Here is a 17,453-nt window from a genome sequence, read left to right as displayed (position 1 = left end):
TAAATATAGAGATCGCGCTTCTTATGAAGCTAAATATGCTTACATTTTTGTAATGTTCTAACTATCTGCAGTTATTTAAACATACACATATACTGGATTCATGTGAACCTGGACTATAAAAGCCTGGTAAACATGACCATCTTTCAGAGAGGGAGGCAATTCCCCTTGCACCCCAATGCCCAACATCCCCTAATGCTGTTATTCCTACTACAAGGTTACTGCACCTTGGAAAAAAAGAGCAATCTTTTACAGGCACTATAAAACGCCTGCTCACTCTTTTTCCAGAGGGTTGTGAGATCAGATTTCCTACTAAACAGGCACACGAGCAACATTACACCTTACTTGTGCATGTAAAGTAACAGTGATATAAAGCAACTGACAACCTGAGCCATCATTTACAAGCAACTACAACTCAACATGGCTAAGATTGCAATCCAATCAGTAAAACAGATTGCACAAAGACAAAAAAAGTCACACGAGCTTGTAAAGCACAGCCAAACTGCCATAAAGGTTGTGAATAAGTGCCAAGGCCTGTCTAGCTACCTTTAACAAAATTGCGTCAGCCAAAGAATGAAACCGTTTACTTACAGAAAGCTTAACAGAGCTGCTGTAAGAAGCCATAGTAATCAGACATGTAGCTTGATCACACATGCTTCCTTATGGTGGTGTCTGTAGTTGCCTCCAGGCACAATTATCTACACCAAGATACCCACCCCATCTGACTGGATGGTTGCCCACTTAAGACAGTCTGAACAGTTCAGACACTGTCCTTCAACAGAAGGCAGCTCAGTGCCAGACTGCCATGTGTTCTGCTATGAATTCTCATTACAAGAGTCCAAGCAAGTACTGTCGGGGGCACATCTAAGGGTGACCAAATACTAGTATCCAATGAGAGAATTGCAGGAGTCGTCAATAAAATGGTAGGAGGCACACCTGCCTCTAGGATGCAGGATCAAGAAAGCAAGAAACTCCTGAACATAAAAAATGCCCCCCCCCAACAAAAAAAGGTTCCAAAGAACAGACAGCCGACAGTGACACAGACAAAGCAGTCAGGGTCAGCTTACAAAACACTGGGAATATAAAATCTGCCTAAAAAGGTGCTATTAGAGGTGGGGACTTCGAGAGTAGATACTCAAACAATGAGCAGATAAGGCTGTGCCTTAGGAATGCAGATGACACTCTCAGGTTTTGGTAAGGATTCACTCCTGCTTATGGATTCTAACTACCAACTTTCTAGGCTTCTCTTGTTTTCTTTCAATACGTTTCTCCTTTAGGGGAGGGATTTTTTTCTTTCAACCTTCACTCATGAAAGTCTCCCTGGCTGGAGGAGAGAAAGGCATCCCACACCCCCTAACATATCAGTACAACAAAGTAAAGTCTTCTTTTTAAAAGACTTGAGGTAGAACAAAATGTCCGAACTAGGGTACTTACTGCTCTTAAACACAACTTAAGAGCAGACTCACGAACAACCAGCAGAATGCTTCTTGTAGCAGTAAAGAAATGAAGGTGATGGGGATTGCTCTCCCCTTTACAGCACAGCATCATGAAGACATACTGGTGTAGGAGGATCACCTTAACCCCACCATGAGGAAATCAAAGTGCTTTACAGTCTGACTGGAAAGGACCTCTGTCTGTAACTACTTTCCACACAGACTACACTATGACACGAGACCATTATGAAAAAACACAAAAAAGCAAGCTACCAAATGGACATGATGATTTTTTTTGTTCAAAAGCATTACAGATACACAAGTACGCCTCATTCAGGATTTCTAAGATGTATCTGCATACCAGGATTCTAGGTTTCTATGACTGAATGCAGACTATTGTATACAAGTACAAAAGGATCTGGCTTTTTTTTTTTTTTTTGTTCAGTCCTATTCTATTTTCAGTCCCTTCTCTCTTGACCACCAGTTGTTTTCCCATTTGACTTCACCAGTTCAAGGTGTTGGCTTTACTACCAACAAGATGACAGGAGAAGAGACTATTAAAGGGAAAATGTATACCAGATATACAAGTACAAAATGCATATTTTAAGAAATAGTTAGTTTCCTTGGGGTGTACAGACATATGACAACCAGGATGAAAGTAGCTGTCCATTTAATATATCTCCATACCCTTGGTTTGACTCTGCTCTCCATTTAACGGGAGACCTGCAGCATCATGCTCTTTCGAAAAAGCCTCATTTTGTAATGCAGTACAGACAGTATGGATATGACCTCTCATCCCTCCAACTTGATTCTCGGACTCCCAGGCTGCAAGTCCGAACAAGGGGCTTGTCTGATGCACACTGATGCTTGCCCTCTGTGAAAATAGGGCAGTCTTATACTGATCCAGAAATCTGATTTTACGAAAGGTATTATTAATGGTGTCCCTAACACTTTGCCCACTGTAAGGTGGCTTAGTTTCAAGTCATTTTATATTCCCAGAGATCAAACTCACTGGTCATTTTTTTCCCAAAAAAATTACGACCTGTACAGTTTCTGTGCAATTAGAGATACTTGAACTATTTGAACTTTCTTTTCTCCATGGCTTTGTGACTATGTAGTTAGTACACAGGGTAGTAAGAAGGAAAGGTGTGGGGGTGCTTGCTTACTAAAGAAAAAAAATGTTTTTATTTTCTCAATTGAGTTGAGATTTGCCAGGTCCATTTTACCTGACTGAAGAGTTAATAACTTCAGTGTTAATGAAATGCAGGAAAGTATGCGATATACAGGTGGAACAGTATGAAGATGGCTGGGCATATATGACATACAATAATGTGCAATGTCACTGCAAAATTCTTTGTAATTATCCATTATGTAGTGCTGAGAGAGATGGCTTGATTAAGACTTGTGTGTTCTAGATGAAAGAACCAGCTCAGTCACAAAAGTAATTCAGACAACTCCACAAAAAATAAACACAGAACATAGTCCTGAACCAAAAACTACCCAAGACTTCATTTGACAAGCAAATAACCAAATTCAAAAATAATGTATTTTTCTGTTGGGGGCAAAGTCATCCACATTTTCCATTCAGGTAGTGTGCAGTTCACATCTCCCTAATGAACTCCAAGGTCACAACACACTGCTGGAAAAGGAAGAAAACCCCAACTCTTCAGCACCAGGACAAGCTTCAACAAAGATTACTCCCAGTCAATGTGACTGCTAAACTAACAATCCTAGTACTAAGAGCCACTACTCCCATCAGTCAATGTGACTGCTAAACTGCAACACAATCCTAGTACTCACAGCCTACTAAGGCTCAGGTGGTAGGCTGGTTTGTCTGCACAAACTGCATTATGTCACTCTCAAATTCTTCATAAATGTTTGGATAAATTCTTCATAAATAGCTGGATATGAAGTCAGCGTCACTCGCTGCCCTACCCCACCCAATAACTACTTGTTAGAATCTTCATGTGGGTGAAACTACACTTGTATACACTTACCATAATTGTAGATGTTCTAGTGTATTCACTGTTGCAGTCATCACATTTGTGTTATCCCTACCAGGAGTAGCTCTCAATCAGCCGGAATACCAGAGGCTTAGCATTTCTGCATCAGATGCTGTCGCTCCAGGACTGACGTCAGGTCATCAGTGGTATAAAATCAGGCAGCCGATGCCATTGCATTAGTTTTTCTTGCCCTGTCAGGAGCCCCCAATAGGGAACTAGGTTATGGTACCACCAGTAGAAAGTAAATACCAAAAATTCCTTGTAAGGAGAGAGAGAGAGAGAGAGACACAGACAAGGGGGAAGAATAGAGGGAAAAGTACAGTTTTGTACCTACCATAAATGTAGATGTCCGATAGATATGCAACTGCAGTCATAACATATGGGTTGTCCTGCCTCAGGCAGCCCTCGCTCGGCCGGATTCCAAAGTCTGGGTCCAGCATCGGCTGGTGTAGCCTCCTCTCCGACGTCAGTATGGCTGGAGTATAAAGGCATTGGCCGACGCCATCTTCTTCAGTGTTTCTTGCCCCAGATGCCAGGTGCCCTCCTAGGAAGGCTAAATTTGGTGAATGGATAAACAATTCCAGACATGCACAGCAGTAATAAACAGATACACCATAGGAGATACCCCCAGCTAATAGGAATAGGGGTAGTGGACCCATAAAGAAAGTTGCAGAGGGGTAGGAGGGAGGGAAAATCCGACTGCAGTTGCATATCTATTGGACATCTACATGTATGGTAGGTACAAAACTGTACTATGTCCTTCAAGAATGCAACTGCAGTCATAACATATGGGTTGAATACCATAGCCAAGCTGGGGGTGGTTGGAACTAAGAAAGGGATGGTGTAGCTAAAATGCCCTGCAGGACTGCTGAAGCAAAGCCTGCTTGGGATCTGGAGTATAAAGGCAGGTTGTAGTGCTTGGTAAATGTATGCACGGAGCTCCATGTAGCAGCCTCTAGAATGTCCTTTGTAGCCACTCCTCTTAGAAAAGCTGTGGATGTGGATATAGCTCTGGTGGAGTGTGGCCTAATATTGGCTGGCACACCTTTTCCATGAAAATAGCAGAATCTGATGCAGTGTCCAATCCATTTTGAAATTGTTTGTTTGGAGATTGCTTTTCCTTGTACTCCAGCAGCATAGGCTACAAACAGTTGGTCAGACTTTCTGGTGGCCTTATTTCTGTCCAAGTAGTAGCGTAGTTGCGTGTGTATGTCCAAAGTATGCAGCAGCTTTTCCCCACTGTTTTGAGGATTGGGGAAGAAAGTAGGCAGGTGAATGGCTTGATTTAGAGACACCCTGGATATTACTTTTGGCATGAATGAAGGGTTGGTTCTTAGAGAGACTCTGTCCTGATGAAAAATGAGAAAAGGAGGTACTGCCATGAGTGCCTGTATCCCCAAGACTCTTCTTGCTGATGTGACTGCCAATATGAAAACTGTTTTCCAGGAGAGAAATTGCATTTCTGAAGATGCTGCTGGTTCAAAGGGAGGAAGAGTTAATTTTTCCAAGACGAAATTGAGGTCCCATGCAGGTACTGGCAGTTTTCTGGGAGGTTTGATATTCTTTATCCCTCTTAGGAACCGTCTTAGCAAAGGATGTGAAAACACAGGTGGATCACAGTTGTATTTTGCTGAGATTGCTGAGGCGTGAATCTTTATGGAAGAATATGAGAGACCACTATGTAACATTTCTGCCAAGTATTCCAATATCTGAGGTATACTCAATACTGTTGTATCCTGTCCCCTGTTGGCATTCCAGATGATGAATCTCTTCCACTTGGCTGAATAGGTTTTTCTGGTGGAAGGTCTGCGTGCTTCCAGTAAGATCTCTTGAACTTTTTTGGATAGAGAGATATCGGAAGGAGTTATGGTAACCTCCAAGCTGTCAGATGCAATGTTTTCAGGTTTTGATGAACAGTCCTGTAATTGTGTTGCGTTAGAAACAGAGGCCATAGGGGCAGAGGCCACGGTTTGGTCCGAGTTATGCTCAACAGCAATGGGTACCAGTGCTGCCTTGGCCAGTCTGGAGCTATCAAAATGCCTGTTGGTTGTTCTGCATTGATCTTCAGTATCACCTTGGTCAGCAGTGGTAGAGGAGGGAATGCATAAATTGTTAGGGAATTCCAGCTGAAGGAGACAGCATCCATTTTCCAGGCTAGAGGATGGTGGGTCCTTGTACAGAACTTTTCCAGGTGACGATTCATGTGAGAAGCAAAAAGATCCATGTCCGGTCTTCCCCGTGTCCTTGTTATTTGTGAGAAAATGTGAGGATGCAGCATCCATTCGTGTGGCTCCAAGAAATTTCTGCTCAGCTTGTCCGCCAGTACATTGTCCTTGCCTGGCACAAACTGGGATTGCAAATGTATCTTCAGACTCAGGGATTTTTCCCAGAGAATCATTGTTAGTCTGCAGAGGGGATAAGAATGAGTTCCTCCCTGCTTGTTTATATACCACAACAGTGGTGTTGTCTGTCCTTATTAGCAAATGTCCTTGTTGAAGTGATTTTTCGAAAGTCTCGATTGCATGCATCACTGCAAACATCTTTTTGGTTTATGTGCAGATGCCTTTCCCTTGGTGTCCATTGCCCTTGAATGCATCTGCCCTCCATGTGCGCCCCCCATCCATGATCTGAGGCATCTGTTGTAATCATTTGACCTGCTTGAGGTTTGTTGAAAGACATGCCTTTGTTTTACTGACTTGCTTGAGCGCACCACAAAAATTTTCTTTGCAGATATGGAATGAGTGGGATTACGTCCTCTAGGCTTTGGCTGTGTTGGGACCATAAGCTTTTTAAATACCATTGCAGCTTTCTCATATGAAGTCTTGCCAAAGGTATCAGAAGAATGCAAGATGCCATGAACCCCAGGGCCTGCAGGATTTTCCTTGCAGTCAGCTGGGAGAGCTTGGCTAGGCCTTTGAAGTACTCTGGTAACTGCTCTTGTTTTTCCTCTGTGAGAAAGGCCATTTGTTTGTGTGTCCAGTTTGGCTCCTAGGAAAATAATCTGTTGGGATGGCAGTAGTCTTGATTTCTGAATGCTGACTGTGTATCCCAAGGCCTGTAGTAATTGAATGACATAGTCCAAGTTTGCTATCAAGGTTTGTTTGTCTGCTTGTATGAGGCAGTCGTCCAGGTAGGGGTATATTTGAATCCCCTGGAGTCTGCAGTGTGCCACTACTGATGCCAGGCATTTCGTGAACACTCTGGGCGCAGTAGATAAGCCAAACGGCAATGCTGAGAATTGATAAGCCAAACGGCAATGCTGACAATTGATAATGCTCTGTCCCTGCAAGAAATCTGAGGCATCTTCTGCAGCTTTGTCTGATTGGGACATGCAGGTATGCCTCCTTGAGGTCCAGAGTGACCAGCCAAGACCCCTTGCCCAGCATGGGAAGGAGTTGCTGCAACGTCAGCATTTTGAACTTTGGCACAATGAGAAAAGTATTTAGAGTAGACAAGTCTAGTATAGGCCTCCATTTGTTTTCTTTTCTTGGAACAAGGAACAGTCTTGAATAAAATCCCTGGCCTTGTTCCTGAGGGACCTTTTCTATTGCTTTTATATTTAACAGCTTTGAAACTTGAATGAGTGCCTCTGCCCTTTGATGATGTGGCAGGTTTGGCATGCCTTGTCTTATTGGTAAAGCATGGAAGTGGAATCTGTAACCTTTGTCTATTAAATCCAGAATCCAGTTGTCCTTTAAGATATGCCAGTTTTTTGAGAAGGATAATTTTCCGCCCAAAGGTGCTTCTCTTTGAGCCTTTGTAGGCGGTATGAAAGTCAAGTCATTGCGATTGTCCTTGTGGTGCAGCTGGACTGCCTGCGCCGCTTTGATTTGGTGGTTGCCATTGGCGGCCCCTGTGGGAGCCGCGGTATTGCCCTCGAGCACGCCTGTTTTTTCCCCTTTGAAACTTGTCAGTGTCTGTTCTTTGAAGGCCAATTCCTGCTGAACCTGGGTGGCTGAACCTGGAGGAAATCTTTAACTGTCTGTACTGATTTAGCTTTTTCCTCAATGGACTTCAACACATCTTGTGCATTAGCACTAAAAAGCTTCTGTTTTTCCAGAGGTGCATCAAGTAACTTTACTTTAACATGGTCTGGCAATGGCTGTTCTTTTAACCAAGCATGTCTACGTATAACAGCCACAGTCATAGCTGCCCTACATGAAGCCTCCAATGCATCATAACCACACTGAAGAAAATGATTGCTAACCTGCTGAGTGTTATGTACTAGATCCTGCAATGCCTTTCTATCAATAGGCTCAGGAGAGGCTAGCTTTTTCTGTAAATCATCCAGTAAGAAATCCTGGTACTGAAACATATGAAAAAGGCAGTTAAGTGACCTCATGGCCAGGGTGGTAGAGGTATAAACTTTTTTACCCCATCTCTCCAGGGACCTAGCTTCCCAATCTGCTGGCAGTGGATTCTTGGCTGAGGAAGTAGCCACTCCCTTGGGGCCATGTGAAATAGTTTCTAGATCCACAGAGTGGGCCTTAAAGAGATGTTTGTGAGTGTCAGGGACCCTATAATATCTGTCTGGCTTGACAGGAGCAGGAGGAAGAGAATCAGGGTTAGCACTGGAGTCGGAGAAAACATCATCCAGGACATCCATAACTGGAGGGATAGCTAAAGGTCTGTGCTGGGGTAGCTTGAGGAAGGTACGTAGCCTTTTTCTGGAATCAGATAATTCCTGACCCTGCCATTTGAAATGCTCCCTCAGAGTGTAGGACTTCACCGAACGAAAAATCCTCAGGAGGAGAGGCGGAGGGAATTGATTCCTCAGCATCAGAGTCCTCATAGGCCTGGAAGGATTCTTCTTGGGTGTCTGAATGCTCAGAATCCCCAGAGGCTTCATCTGAAGAGAGGTTGTCAGCCTGCTCAGTTCTGGGCCTTTTCTCTGCAGGTGGCTGAGAACCTCTGTCTGGATGAGGCTGAGACCCCCTGATAAAAGAAATAAGATCTGCAGCAAGAGACATGATCTGTTTATCAGAAGGGGCCTGGGCAGTAGGTTTAGGATGGGCCTTGGCCTGGCTGACGGCCTTAGCACGTGCAAAGGCCTTGATGGACATGGATACAGGAGGCCTAGCTGCCCCACGTGCAGGAGTAACCTTGTCCACGGGAATGGTGTCGGGTAGATCCAGAACTTCAGTTTCTGGAGGAAAATCAACAACCGGCACCGGAGTGGTCTCCGAGACCGAAGGACTTGTTAACGCTGTGTCATCGGCCTGGAGCGGTTGAATTACTGCTTCCTTAGGGACCAAAGCACTCTGAGGGTTTAGGAGGTGTATCGGTGGAGGACGCGGGCCGAGGATGTCGGTCCCGGTCCTTTCGTTTTTTGGAAAATTGAGTTGTCGGTTGTTCCGACGGCATGATACAAGCGAAAGATTTGCCAAAAAAGTCTTCGGCAAATTCTTCCCGGCGCCTGAGAGTGCACTTATTAAAGCAGGCACAGGCAGCACAGGCCGAGACATCGTGGTCTGGGCCCAGGCAAGGGAGGCAGTAAGAATGGAAGTCCTTATGAGGTATTTGTTTACCACAAGACAAACAATTAACTTTCTCAATTTGTTCCGACATCGGCTGAGGCAAGAAAAAATGTTCCCCAACGGGGTACTTAGCTTTTCGATGACTTCGGTACTGAAAACACAGGAGCTGACCGACCGGCACTTGCGAACTGCTTCTGCTTTGGGCACCGCGCGGCAAGAAAGACTGAAGAAGATGGCGTCGGCCAATGCCTTTATACTCCAGCTATTCTGAAGTTGGAGAGGAGGCGACACCAGCCAACGCCGGACCCAGACTTTGGAATCCGGCCGACCGAGGGCTGCCTGAGGCAGGACAACCCATATGTTACGACTGCAGTTGAATTCTTGAAGGACATCCAGGACTGCAACAGTGACTACACTCTAACATCTACATTTATGGTTAGTGTACACAAATGTACTATGTTCTTTGTGTTTCACTGTTGCAGTCATCACATTTGGGTTGATTCACAAAGCTGAAGAAAAAGGGTGGAGGCAGTCAAGAAGACTGCAGGGCTGGCTAGGATACCCTGCAAGACTGCGGTAGCAAAGCCTGCCCTGGATTTGGAGACTATAGGCAGGTGGTAATGTTTGGTGAAGGTATGAACAGATGTCCAGCTTGCAGCCTCCAGGATGTCCCTGGTGGGGACCCCACTGAGGAAAAGCTGCAGAGGTGGAGGTTGCTCAGGTGGAGTGTGTCCTGACCCCCTTTGGGGGTGGTTTCCTGTGCAGTTTGTAGCAGAAATGGAAGCAGTGTGCTATCCATTTGGAGACTGTTTGGATATGGCCTTGCCCTCTGCTCCTGCAGCGAAGCTGACTAGCACCTGATCAGTTTTTTCTAAAAGATTTAGTCCTGTCCAGGTAGAATCTGAGCACATCTAGAGTGCGCAGGATCCTTTCCCCCCTTGTTCTGTGGGTTAGGGAAAAAGGTGGGCAAATGAATGGATTGGTTGACAGCCACACTAGACACCACTTTAGGCATGAAGGATGGGTCAAGTCCTGAGGGAGAACCTGTTAGCATGGAAAATGAAGGGTTCTGCAGCCATGAGTGCTTGCAGCTCTGATACTCCTAGCTGAAGTGATGGCCAGAAGCAAAGCTGTCTTCCAAGACAGGAATTTTAACTCTGCTGAAGCTGCAGGTTCAAGGGGGGGGGGGGTGAGCTTTTCCAACACAAAGTTAAGATCTCAAGCTGGGGTAGCTGCTCTTCCGGGTGGCCTTAAGTTGTTAGCCCCTCTTAAGAACTTTTGATGACAGGGTGTGAGACGAGAGGTGGCTCTGTGCTGTAATGAGCAAAGACGGCATAGGCATGAATTTTAATAGAAGAGAAGGATAGACCCCTGTGTAGTAGGTCTGCTAGGTAATCCAGGATGAGAGGTAGGGAGGGCTGTGCCGTTCCGGCTCTCTGAGCCTGGATCCAGGTGCAAAACCTTTTCCATTTGTCAGCATAGGATTTACCAGTGCTGGGGCATATGGCATCACATATAACATATAGGATTGGTTTACTTAGGCTGGCAGCTTGAGGAGAGGTCAGGAAATACGTCAGTCTGCCAGGTTGAGGGTCTGCAATTGGGGATGCATAAATTCGCCATTCCTCTGGGTCACAAGTGTTGGGATTCTGAGGTAGGTGTCATGGTGGCAGTGGTGACAGGCTGCGCAACAGTGGGCATCAGCGCTGGTGTGGCCAGTCTGAAACAATAAGGATTGTCCTCAGTTTTTCCTCTTATTTTGAGCAGTACTCTTGAGATGAGTGGTAGAGGAGGAAATGCATAGACAGAGGTTTATTCACTGGAAGGAGACCACATCCACTTTCCAGGCCTTGCTGTGAGGTTCCCTGGTGCAGAATTTGCTGAGCTGATTATTGGAGTGGGTGGCAAAGAAGTCTACCTTCAGGGTGCCCCATTTCTGGGTTACAAGGGTGAAAGTTCTGTGGTCTAGCTGCCACTCGTGTGTGTCTAGAAGGTTTCTGCTCAAGTTGTCAGCCAGAGAGTTTAGGGAGCCTGGCAGGAATTGTGCTAGCAGGTCTATTTTATGACTGATGCTGTGTGCCAAAGGATCATAGTGAGCCTGCAGAGAGGATAAGAGCGAGTCCCTCTCTGCTTGTTGACATACCACATCACTGTGGTATTGTCTGTTTTGAGCAGTAGAGGCCCCGGGGAGAGTACGGGAGTCTAAAAGTAGTCAGGGTGTGCTGAACAGCTAGCATCTCTTTTTGGTTGATGTGCAGATGTATTTGACTTGGGCTCCATTGGCTCTGAATGCACCTGCCGTCCACGTGTGCACCCAAGGCATAGTCTGATGAGTCTGTGGTGATGGTCTCGGTGGCGTGGGATTGTGAGAAGGGAAGTCCCTTGTGGTTACATGCTGCTGCCCACCAAAGAAAATCTTTCCTTAGACAAGGCATCATTGGTATGATAGTTTCCAGGTCTTGAGTGTTGACACCAAAAGCTTTTTATCTACCACTGTTTCCTCATATGCAGTCTGGCATATGGAATGAGTAAAATGCATGAGGCTATGAACCCTAGAGTTTGCAGGATTTTTCCTTGCGGAAAACTGGGTTCTGGTGGCTAGTTGAGAGAAGTAGCCTGGTCAGGTAGGCTTGTTTTTCTGGAGTAAAGAATGCCATCTGGGATACTGTGTCCAGGCTTGATCCCAGGAAGACAATTTTTTGTGTGGGGGCTAGTTTTGGTTTCTTTTCAATGATAGTATACATCAGGGAGATCAGTAGATCCTTTACAAAGGTCAGGTGCTGTAACAGCTTTTCCTGACTGTCTACCTGAATCAGGCAGTCTTAAGTAGGGGTAAAGTTGAATATTTCTTGTCTACAAAAAGCAATGGCTGGAGCCAGACATTTTGTGAAAAATCTGGGAGCAGTGGATAAGCCAAAAAGAAGCACAGAGAAATGAAAGTGCATAGATCCAGCCCTGAAACTGAGATATTTCCTGCAAGATTCCCTGACTGGGATGTGTAGGTAGGCCTCTTTTAGTTCTAGGGTTGCTAACCAAGCATCCTTGGAAACAAATGAAGAAGCTACTGGAGGGTGAGCATTTTGAATTTTGGTATCACCAGAAAGGTGTTTAGAATGGACAGATCTAAGACTGGGTACCAGGAAGAGTCTGAAGTAGAAACCTTGGCCTATCTGTTCTGCAGGAACATGCTGTATTATCCTCATGGAGAGCAAGGAAATGACTTGAATTTTGGCCTCTGTCCACTGGTTTGGAGTAAGATCTGGGAACCCTAATGGGGTTGGAAGTGTGTGGAAATAAAATCTGTATCCCTGGGACACTATGTTGAGGACCAATCGGTTGTTGATAACAGAGGCCCAGTTGCTTGCATGGAAGGAGAGTTTTCCTCCTAGGGGCACAAGCAGGTGGGCAGAGTAAGGAGTGGAGGTGTTAAGTCATTGTGAGTTTTTACCATAAGGGGGTGGCTTTGCACTCCCTGTTTTTGTACAGGAGGAACTCCATTGCTTAGATCTCTGCATTCCCTGGGGCTGCTGTCTGGGGGGGGGGGGTCTGCTTCCCCTGGATCTGAGCTGAGCTGGCCTGGAGGGGGCAGGAAAGGACCAATGCCTACTGAACCATGGAGGCTGAACCTGTAAGAAGTCTGTCTGCATAGATTTAGCTTTTTCTTCCAACTTTAAGACCTATTCTGCCTTGGTGCCAAATAAATTGTCTTTGTTCAATGGTGCGTCTAACAATATGGATTTAACATGGTCTGGCAAGGTCTGTTCCTTAAGCCAAGCATGCCTTCTAAGGACAGAACCAGTGACTGCTGCCCTGCAAGATGCTTCTAGGGTGGCAAAGCCACACTGCAAGGTGTGCTTAGTAACAACTTGCAGAATGCATAAGCTCTTGTAATTCTTTATTTTTTGCACAAGCAGAAAAGGAAGATACTAGAGTTCCCATGGTATGTTGCTGATATTTCAGTATGCGGAACTGAATTTAATGCTCTAACAGCAAGAGTAGCAGAGGTGGATACTTTTTTACCCCATCTGTCTAAAGCTCGGGAATCCCTATCTGAGGGGGTGGGAATCTTAGATGAAGTTAATTCCTTTAGGTCCTTGAGAAATAACCTCTGGGTCAGCAGTAGGATTTTTGAAAAGGAATTTGAGAGTCAGGGACTCTGTAGTACCTGTCAGGTTTCCTGGGAGCAGGAGGAAGAGTGTCAAGAATCAAACTGGATTCTATAAAAACATCATCCACAACATCCAGGACAGGAGGAATGGTCAAAAGTCTGTGCTGTGGTAAATCTAAGAATTCCCTGAATCTCTTTTTATTGAGGATAGCTTGACATTCCCATTGGAAATGGTCTCAAAGTATGAAGGGTTTCCCCAAATGAAAAATCCTCTGGTGGAGTGGCAGAAGAAATGGAATCCTCTGCATCAGAATCTTCATAAGCAAAGAGGGGTTGCATGTCTTCATATTCAGAAGCATCAGAGTCATCGGACTCTCTTTTGGAAGGGGTAGCCTGGCTTACCCTAATAAGCATAATAAGGTCTTCTGCCATTGTAAGCATTTGAGATTGAGGCAAAGAAGCAGGTGCTTGAGCTTGGGTCGGTTTTTTGGCCACAGTTCATACCCTGGGCCTTAGAAACAGAGTAGTTTTAGAAAGAACTGGAGATGCAAAAGAGGTCGTCAGTCCATGTCGATTATCAGTAGTGCAAAGTACTTCCTCGGAAGCCGGTGCCTGCTCAGCAGCTCCGGACCCATCCAAGGTAGAGACATCCACAGGAAAGGATCGAAGAAGATTTAAAGAAGTCTCGCAGCATACGGGTCTCGGTAGCAGTCTGCAAATCCACAGACACTGATATCAGGGGCTGTGAAAGCACCTCACTGTGGACCGGAGAACTGATGACTAGCTTAGCAGAAGAGTCATCAGCAGTTTTGGACCTGTGCGGTCCATCTCTGTCTTCATCCTTTTTTTCGGAAGATCTGTAGTTGGATGGCTTACCAAAGCCACATCAGAATTAGAGGACTGACAGCAAAAATATCTAGCTACAATAAGGTCCCAATGACGGATAGTTCTGGCATTGAACAAAGCACAAAAGCGACAGGGAGGGATGTTGTGGTCTGGGCCTAAACAGGTTACACAGTTAAGATCGGAAGTCTCGGTGTGGTATTTGCTTTCCACAGGCGAGAATTAACTTTTTCTAACATCAGTTAGAGAAAGAAAAAAGCATCCCCAATGGGGTACTTAGCTTTAGAAGACTTCAATTCGGAAATAAACTCAGGTAGCAGTCAACCAGCACTCGTGCAAACTGCTTCTGGCTCCTCAGCAAGAAAAACTGAAGTAATGGCGTCGGCTGCCTGATTTTATACCACTGACAACCTGATGTCAGTCCTGGAGCGACAGCAACCGACACAGAAATACTAAGCCTCTGGTATTCTATTCCAGCCAACTGAGGGCTACACCTGGCAGGATAACCCAAATGTGATGACTAATAGTGAAACACGAAGAACATACTCCTTTTGTTAAACAGTAAAAGACAATGGAACAAACCTAAAACACTCTAGGTGGACTGTCCACAAGTAACACTGCCGATATACTCAGGAAATGACATCCCAAATTTCCTTTGAGTTTTTTACACAGTAACTGGGCCAATAATATGCACACAAACACACATCTCATGACGGACAGATGCAATGGCCTTAAATTAGGAAGCACCAATAAATTACCTTTTATTTCAATACATACCTTCTTGCCAGCTTCAGCACTGTACTTATCCAACAGTGCCTGAACTCGAGCACCATAATCAGGATGCACATCAGTAAAGTTCTTAACCTGAGAAAATAAAAGTAAATCACACTTTCACTGCTGTAGTCAAACAAAACAAATGTGAATTACAATTTACACTGAAAAAAGGTAGTCTCATCTCCTGCTGCAATTTTTCTAACCTATTCAATAATGATATATCCACAGACCTGCCTTCACCAATCAAGATGATCCTTTATACAGATACTACTTGACTCAATCAAGAACGCCTTGATCCTTCACAAAAGCTACAATTTAGCATTACAGATTTATACCACTGGAGGAGTAAAAATCTGCTTCTCATTAACCCCTTAAAGACCAACATCATATTTTGCACTCCGCAAAACCTCACTAAACTTCCAAAATCTAATTACTGATACAGAAGGCAAGCCACTGCTACTAAGAATAGAACAGAAGTACACAAAAGTTATGCACTTATTACAGATTTGCATTATCTGCTTCTGCCCTTCAACAGATGGGTCTTTGGATATGACCTCAAATTCAACTTTAGCCACTCTAGACTTTAGAATACAATGCTTATGCTCCTCCCCTTACTCATAATCCCCTTATGTCCCCAACATTACCCCAGAGTTTGCATGCAACCCTAGACAGAGCAAAATCACAGATGTCAAACCGGATACACCAGAGATCATTGAATGGATGCTCTTCTGGAGCTGAGAAAGACATTACTCGAGAGCCAGACCATACTGTTTTACCAAAAACTAATGGGATTATCTTGCATAACATGGAAAAGGGACTGAGGTCAGGAAGTTCAGGAAGATCCATCATTCCGTAACATTCATAACATCATTCATATCTGATGTTGTTTCTTCTGTCTCTAGATACGTAGACCTTAGGGGGTCTTATGGAAAGATATTCTGGAGGAGAGCTGTACCAAAGGACACACTATTCCTGGAGATCAAATCCAGCTGATGAGAAATAAATCTGCGAATAATGGACCAAATGGTGCTGCACAAATGGCATAAACTGAGGCCCTGGAACAGAAGGCTGAAGTTAAGACAAACCTAGCTGAATGAGCCCTGACTTGTTTGGGCAAGTCCAAGCTTTTCTTTATAGACATCAGAAATAAAAACTGAATCTAGATAAGAAAACTTTGGAAACTCTTTTGGCCCATCTTAGCTTTAGAAAAGGAGACAAATAGTGGATATGTCTTTCCTGAATGATTTGATATAATGGAGGTAGAGATGAAGTTGGTAATGTATATCCATCAAGTGTAGCATATACTCCCCTTTACTGGAAAAATTCGGAAAGAAAACTGGGCGACTAAGACATTGTTTTAGAGAAGCTGCAGATACTATTCTGAGGACAAAGGATGGACTGGTTTTGAGGGACATCCTATCTTTCTGGAAAATTATTTAAGGCAGCTTGCAGGACAGTACCCGTAGCTCTGATACTCGCAAGGGTTACTAAACTAACGGCCCTAGAACCGTTTTCAGCCTAGTCATTCATACCACATTTCCCAGTAATCAACACCCATGGGCAAGAACAGCTTTGGTATATGCCTGTGACCAAAGGCATCTACAAACAAGCCAGGGATGAATTTGATTTTCCATCCATTGGTCCAAACTTAACAGGCTTAGGGAAGAGTTCTGTTTCACATGAATGGGGAGTCTGTTCCAGGTAATCTCAGAGACGCATGTCTATCCCTCCAACAGGTTTTGTTTTTGTCACAGACTAGGTTTAGACCTTTAGATCCGGTAATTCTACTGCCGTTTGTTTTGCGAGTGTGTTGTAGTTTCAATCAGGGCTGGATTGGAGAATTCCTTGTAGGTTAGGCATTTATCACCCCCTCAATAGTCTGTAGGAGATTGAGTACAGGGAGAAGTCTTTGAGGTGATCTGCACACAGGGTTGCCAGATTTCCAGGGACAAAAAAAAAACAAAGCGGAGGCTGGCCGGGATTTAAACCGGCAGGGCGGGACTCGGGATCAGGCTGCTGATCTCGGGACAGTCCCGCCCAAATAGGGACATCTGGCAACCCTGTCTGCACAGTACATATTTACACCCTGTATTCTTTTAGTGAGGAACCTCTGTGGTTGCTCCAGTTGTTGCAAGTGCCTGGAAAGGTATATGCCAAAGGGTACATTACACTCTGTTACTGGTCTGAGTGCCGACTATAGTAGGACTACGATCTCCTGTCCATCCTAGTCACACCCAGTGCAAATCTCATCTTTAACTCTGCCACATCCAGCTCAAACGCCTGCCTTTTTGTCAGTGCCACTGTCTCCAACCCATATAACATAGCTGGTCTCACTACCCTCTTGTAGACCTTCCCTTTCAGTCTTACTGGTACTAGTCAGTCACAAATCACTCCTAACACTCTTCTCCACCTCTCTTCCACACTCACCATTACTCTGAACTGTTGATCCCAAGTACTTAAACTCATTCACCTTTGCCACCTCTACTCCCTGCATCCTCACCATTCCTCTATCCTCCCTCTCATTCACACACTTATATTCTGTCTTAGTCCTGCTGACCTTCATTCCTCTTCTCTCTAGAGCATATCTTCCCCTCTCCAGGGTCTCCTGCACCTGTTCCCTACTCTCACTACAGATCACAATGTCATCTGCAATCATAGTCCACGGGGACTCCTGTCTGATCTCATCTGTCAACCTGTCCATCACCATTGCAAATAAGAAAGGGCTCAGAGCTGATCCTTGATGTAATCCCACCTCCACCTTAAACGCATCTGTCACTGCCACCACAGACCAAACAGCTGTCGCACTACCCTTGTACAT

The 17,453-nt window shown here is 44.8% G+C and overlaps 1 protein-coding gene across 1 annotated transcript in view; it reads right to left on the bottom strand.

Moving 5' to 3' along the window:
- The window catches only part of CAT (catalase), a gene marked incomplete in the record, with an annotated part of 486,757 nt that overhangs the window by 4,962 nt on the left and 464,342 nt on the right, over window positions 1-17,453 (bottom strand). The window contains 1 exon segment of the mRNA XM_044082850.1: window positions 14,639-14,725. Within this exon segment, the coding sequence (XP_043938785.1) occupies window positions 14,639-14,725 (87 nt within the window).

This window comes from Protopterus annectens, chromosome 9.part0, assembly GCF_019279795.1.
Source record: "Protopterus annectens isolate FY-2018-M chromosome 9.part0, PAN1.0, whole genome shotgun sequence".
Classification (NCBI taxonomy): Eukaryota; Metazoa; Chordata; order Ceratodontiformes; family Protopteridae; genus Protopterus; species Protopterus annectens.
Note: the sequence above shows the minus strand (reverse complement) of the source record. Positions and strands in the feature narration are given on the sequence as shown.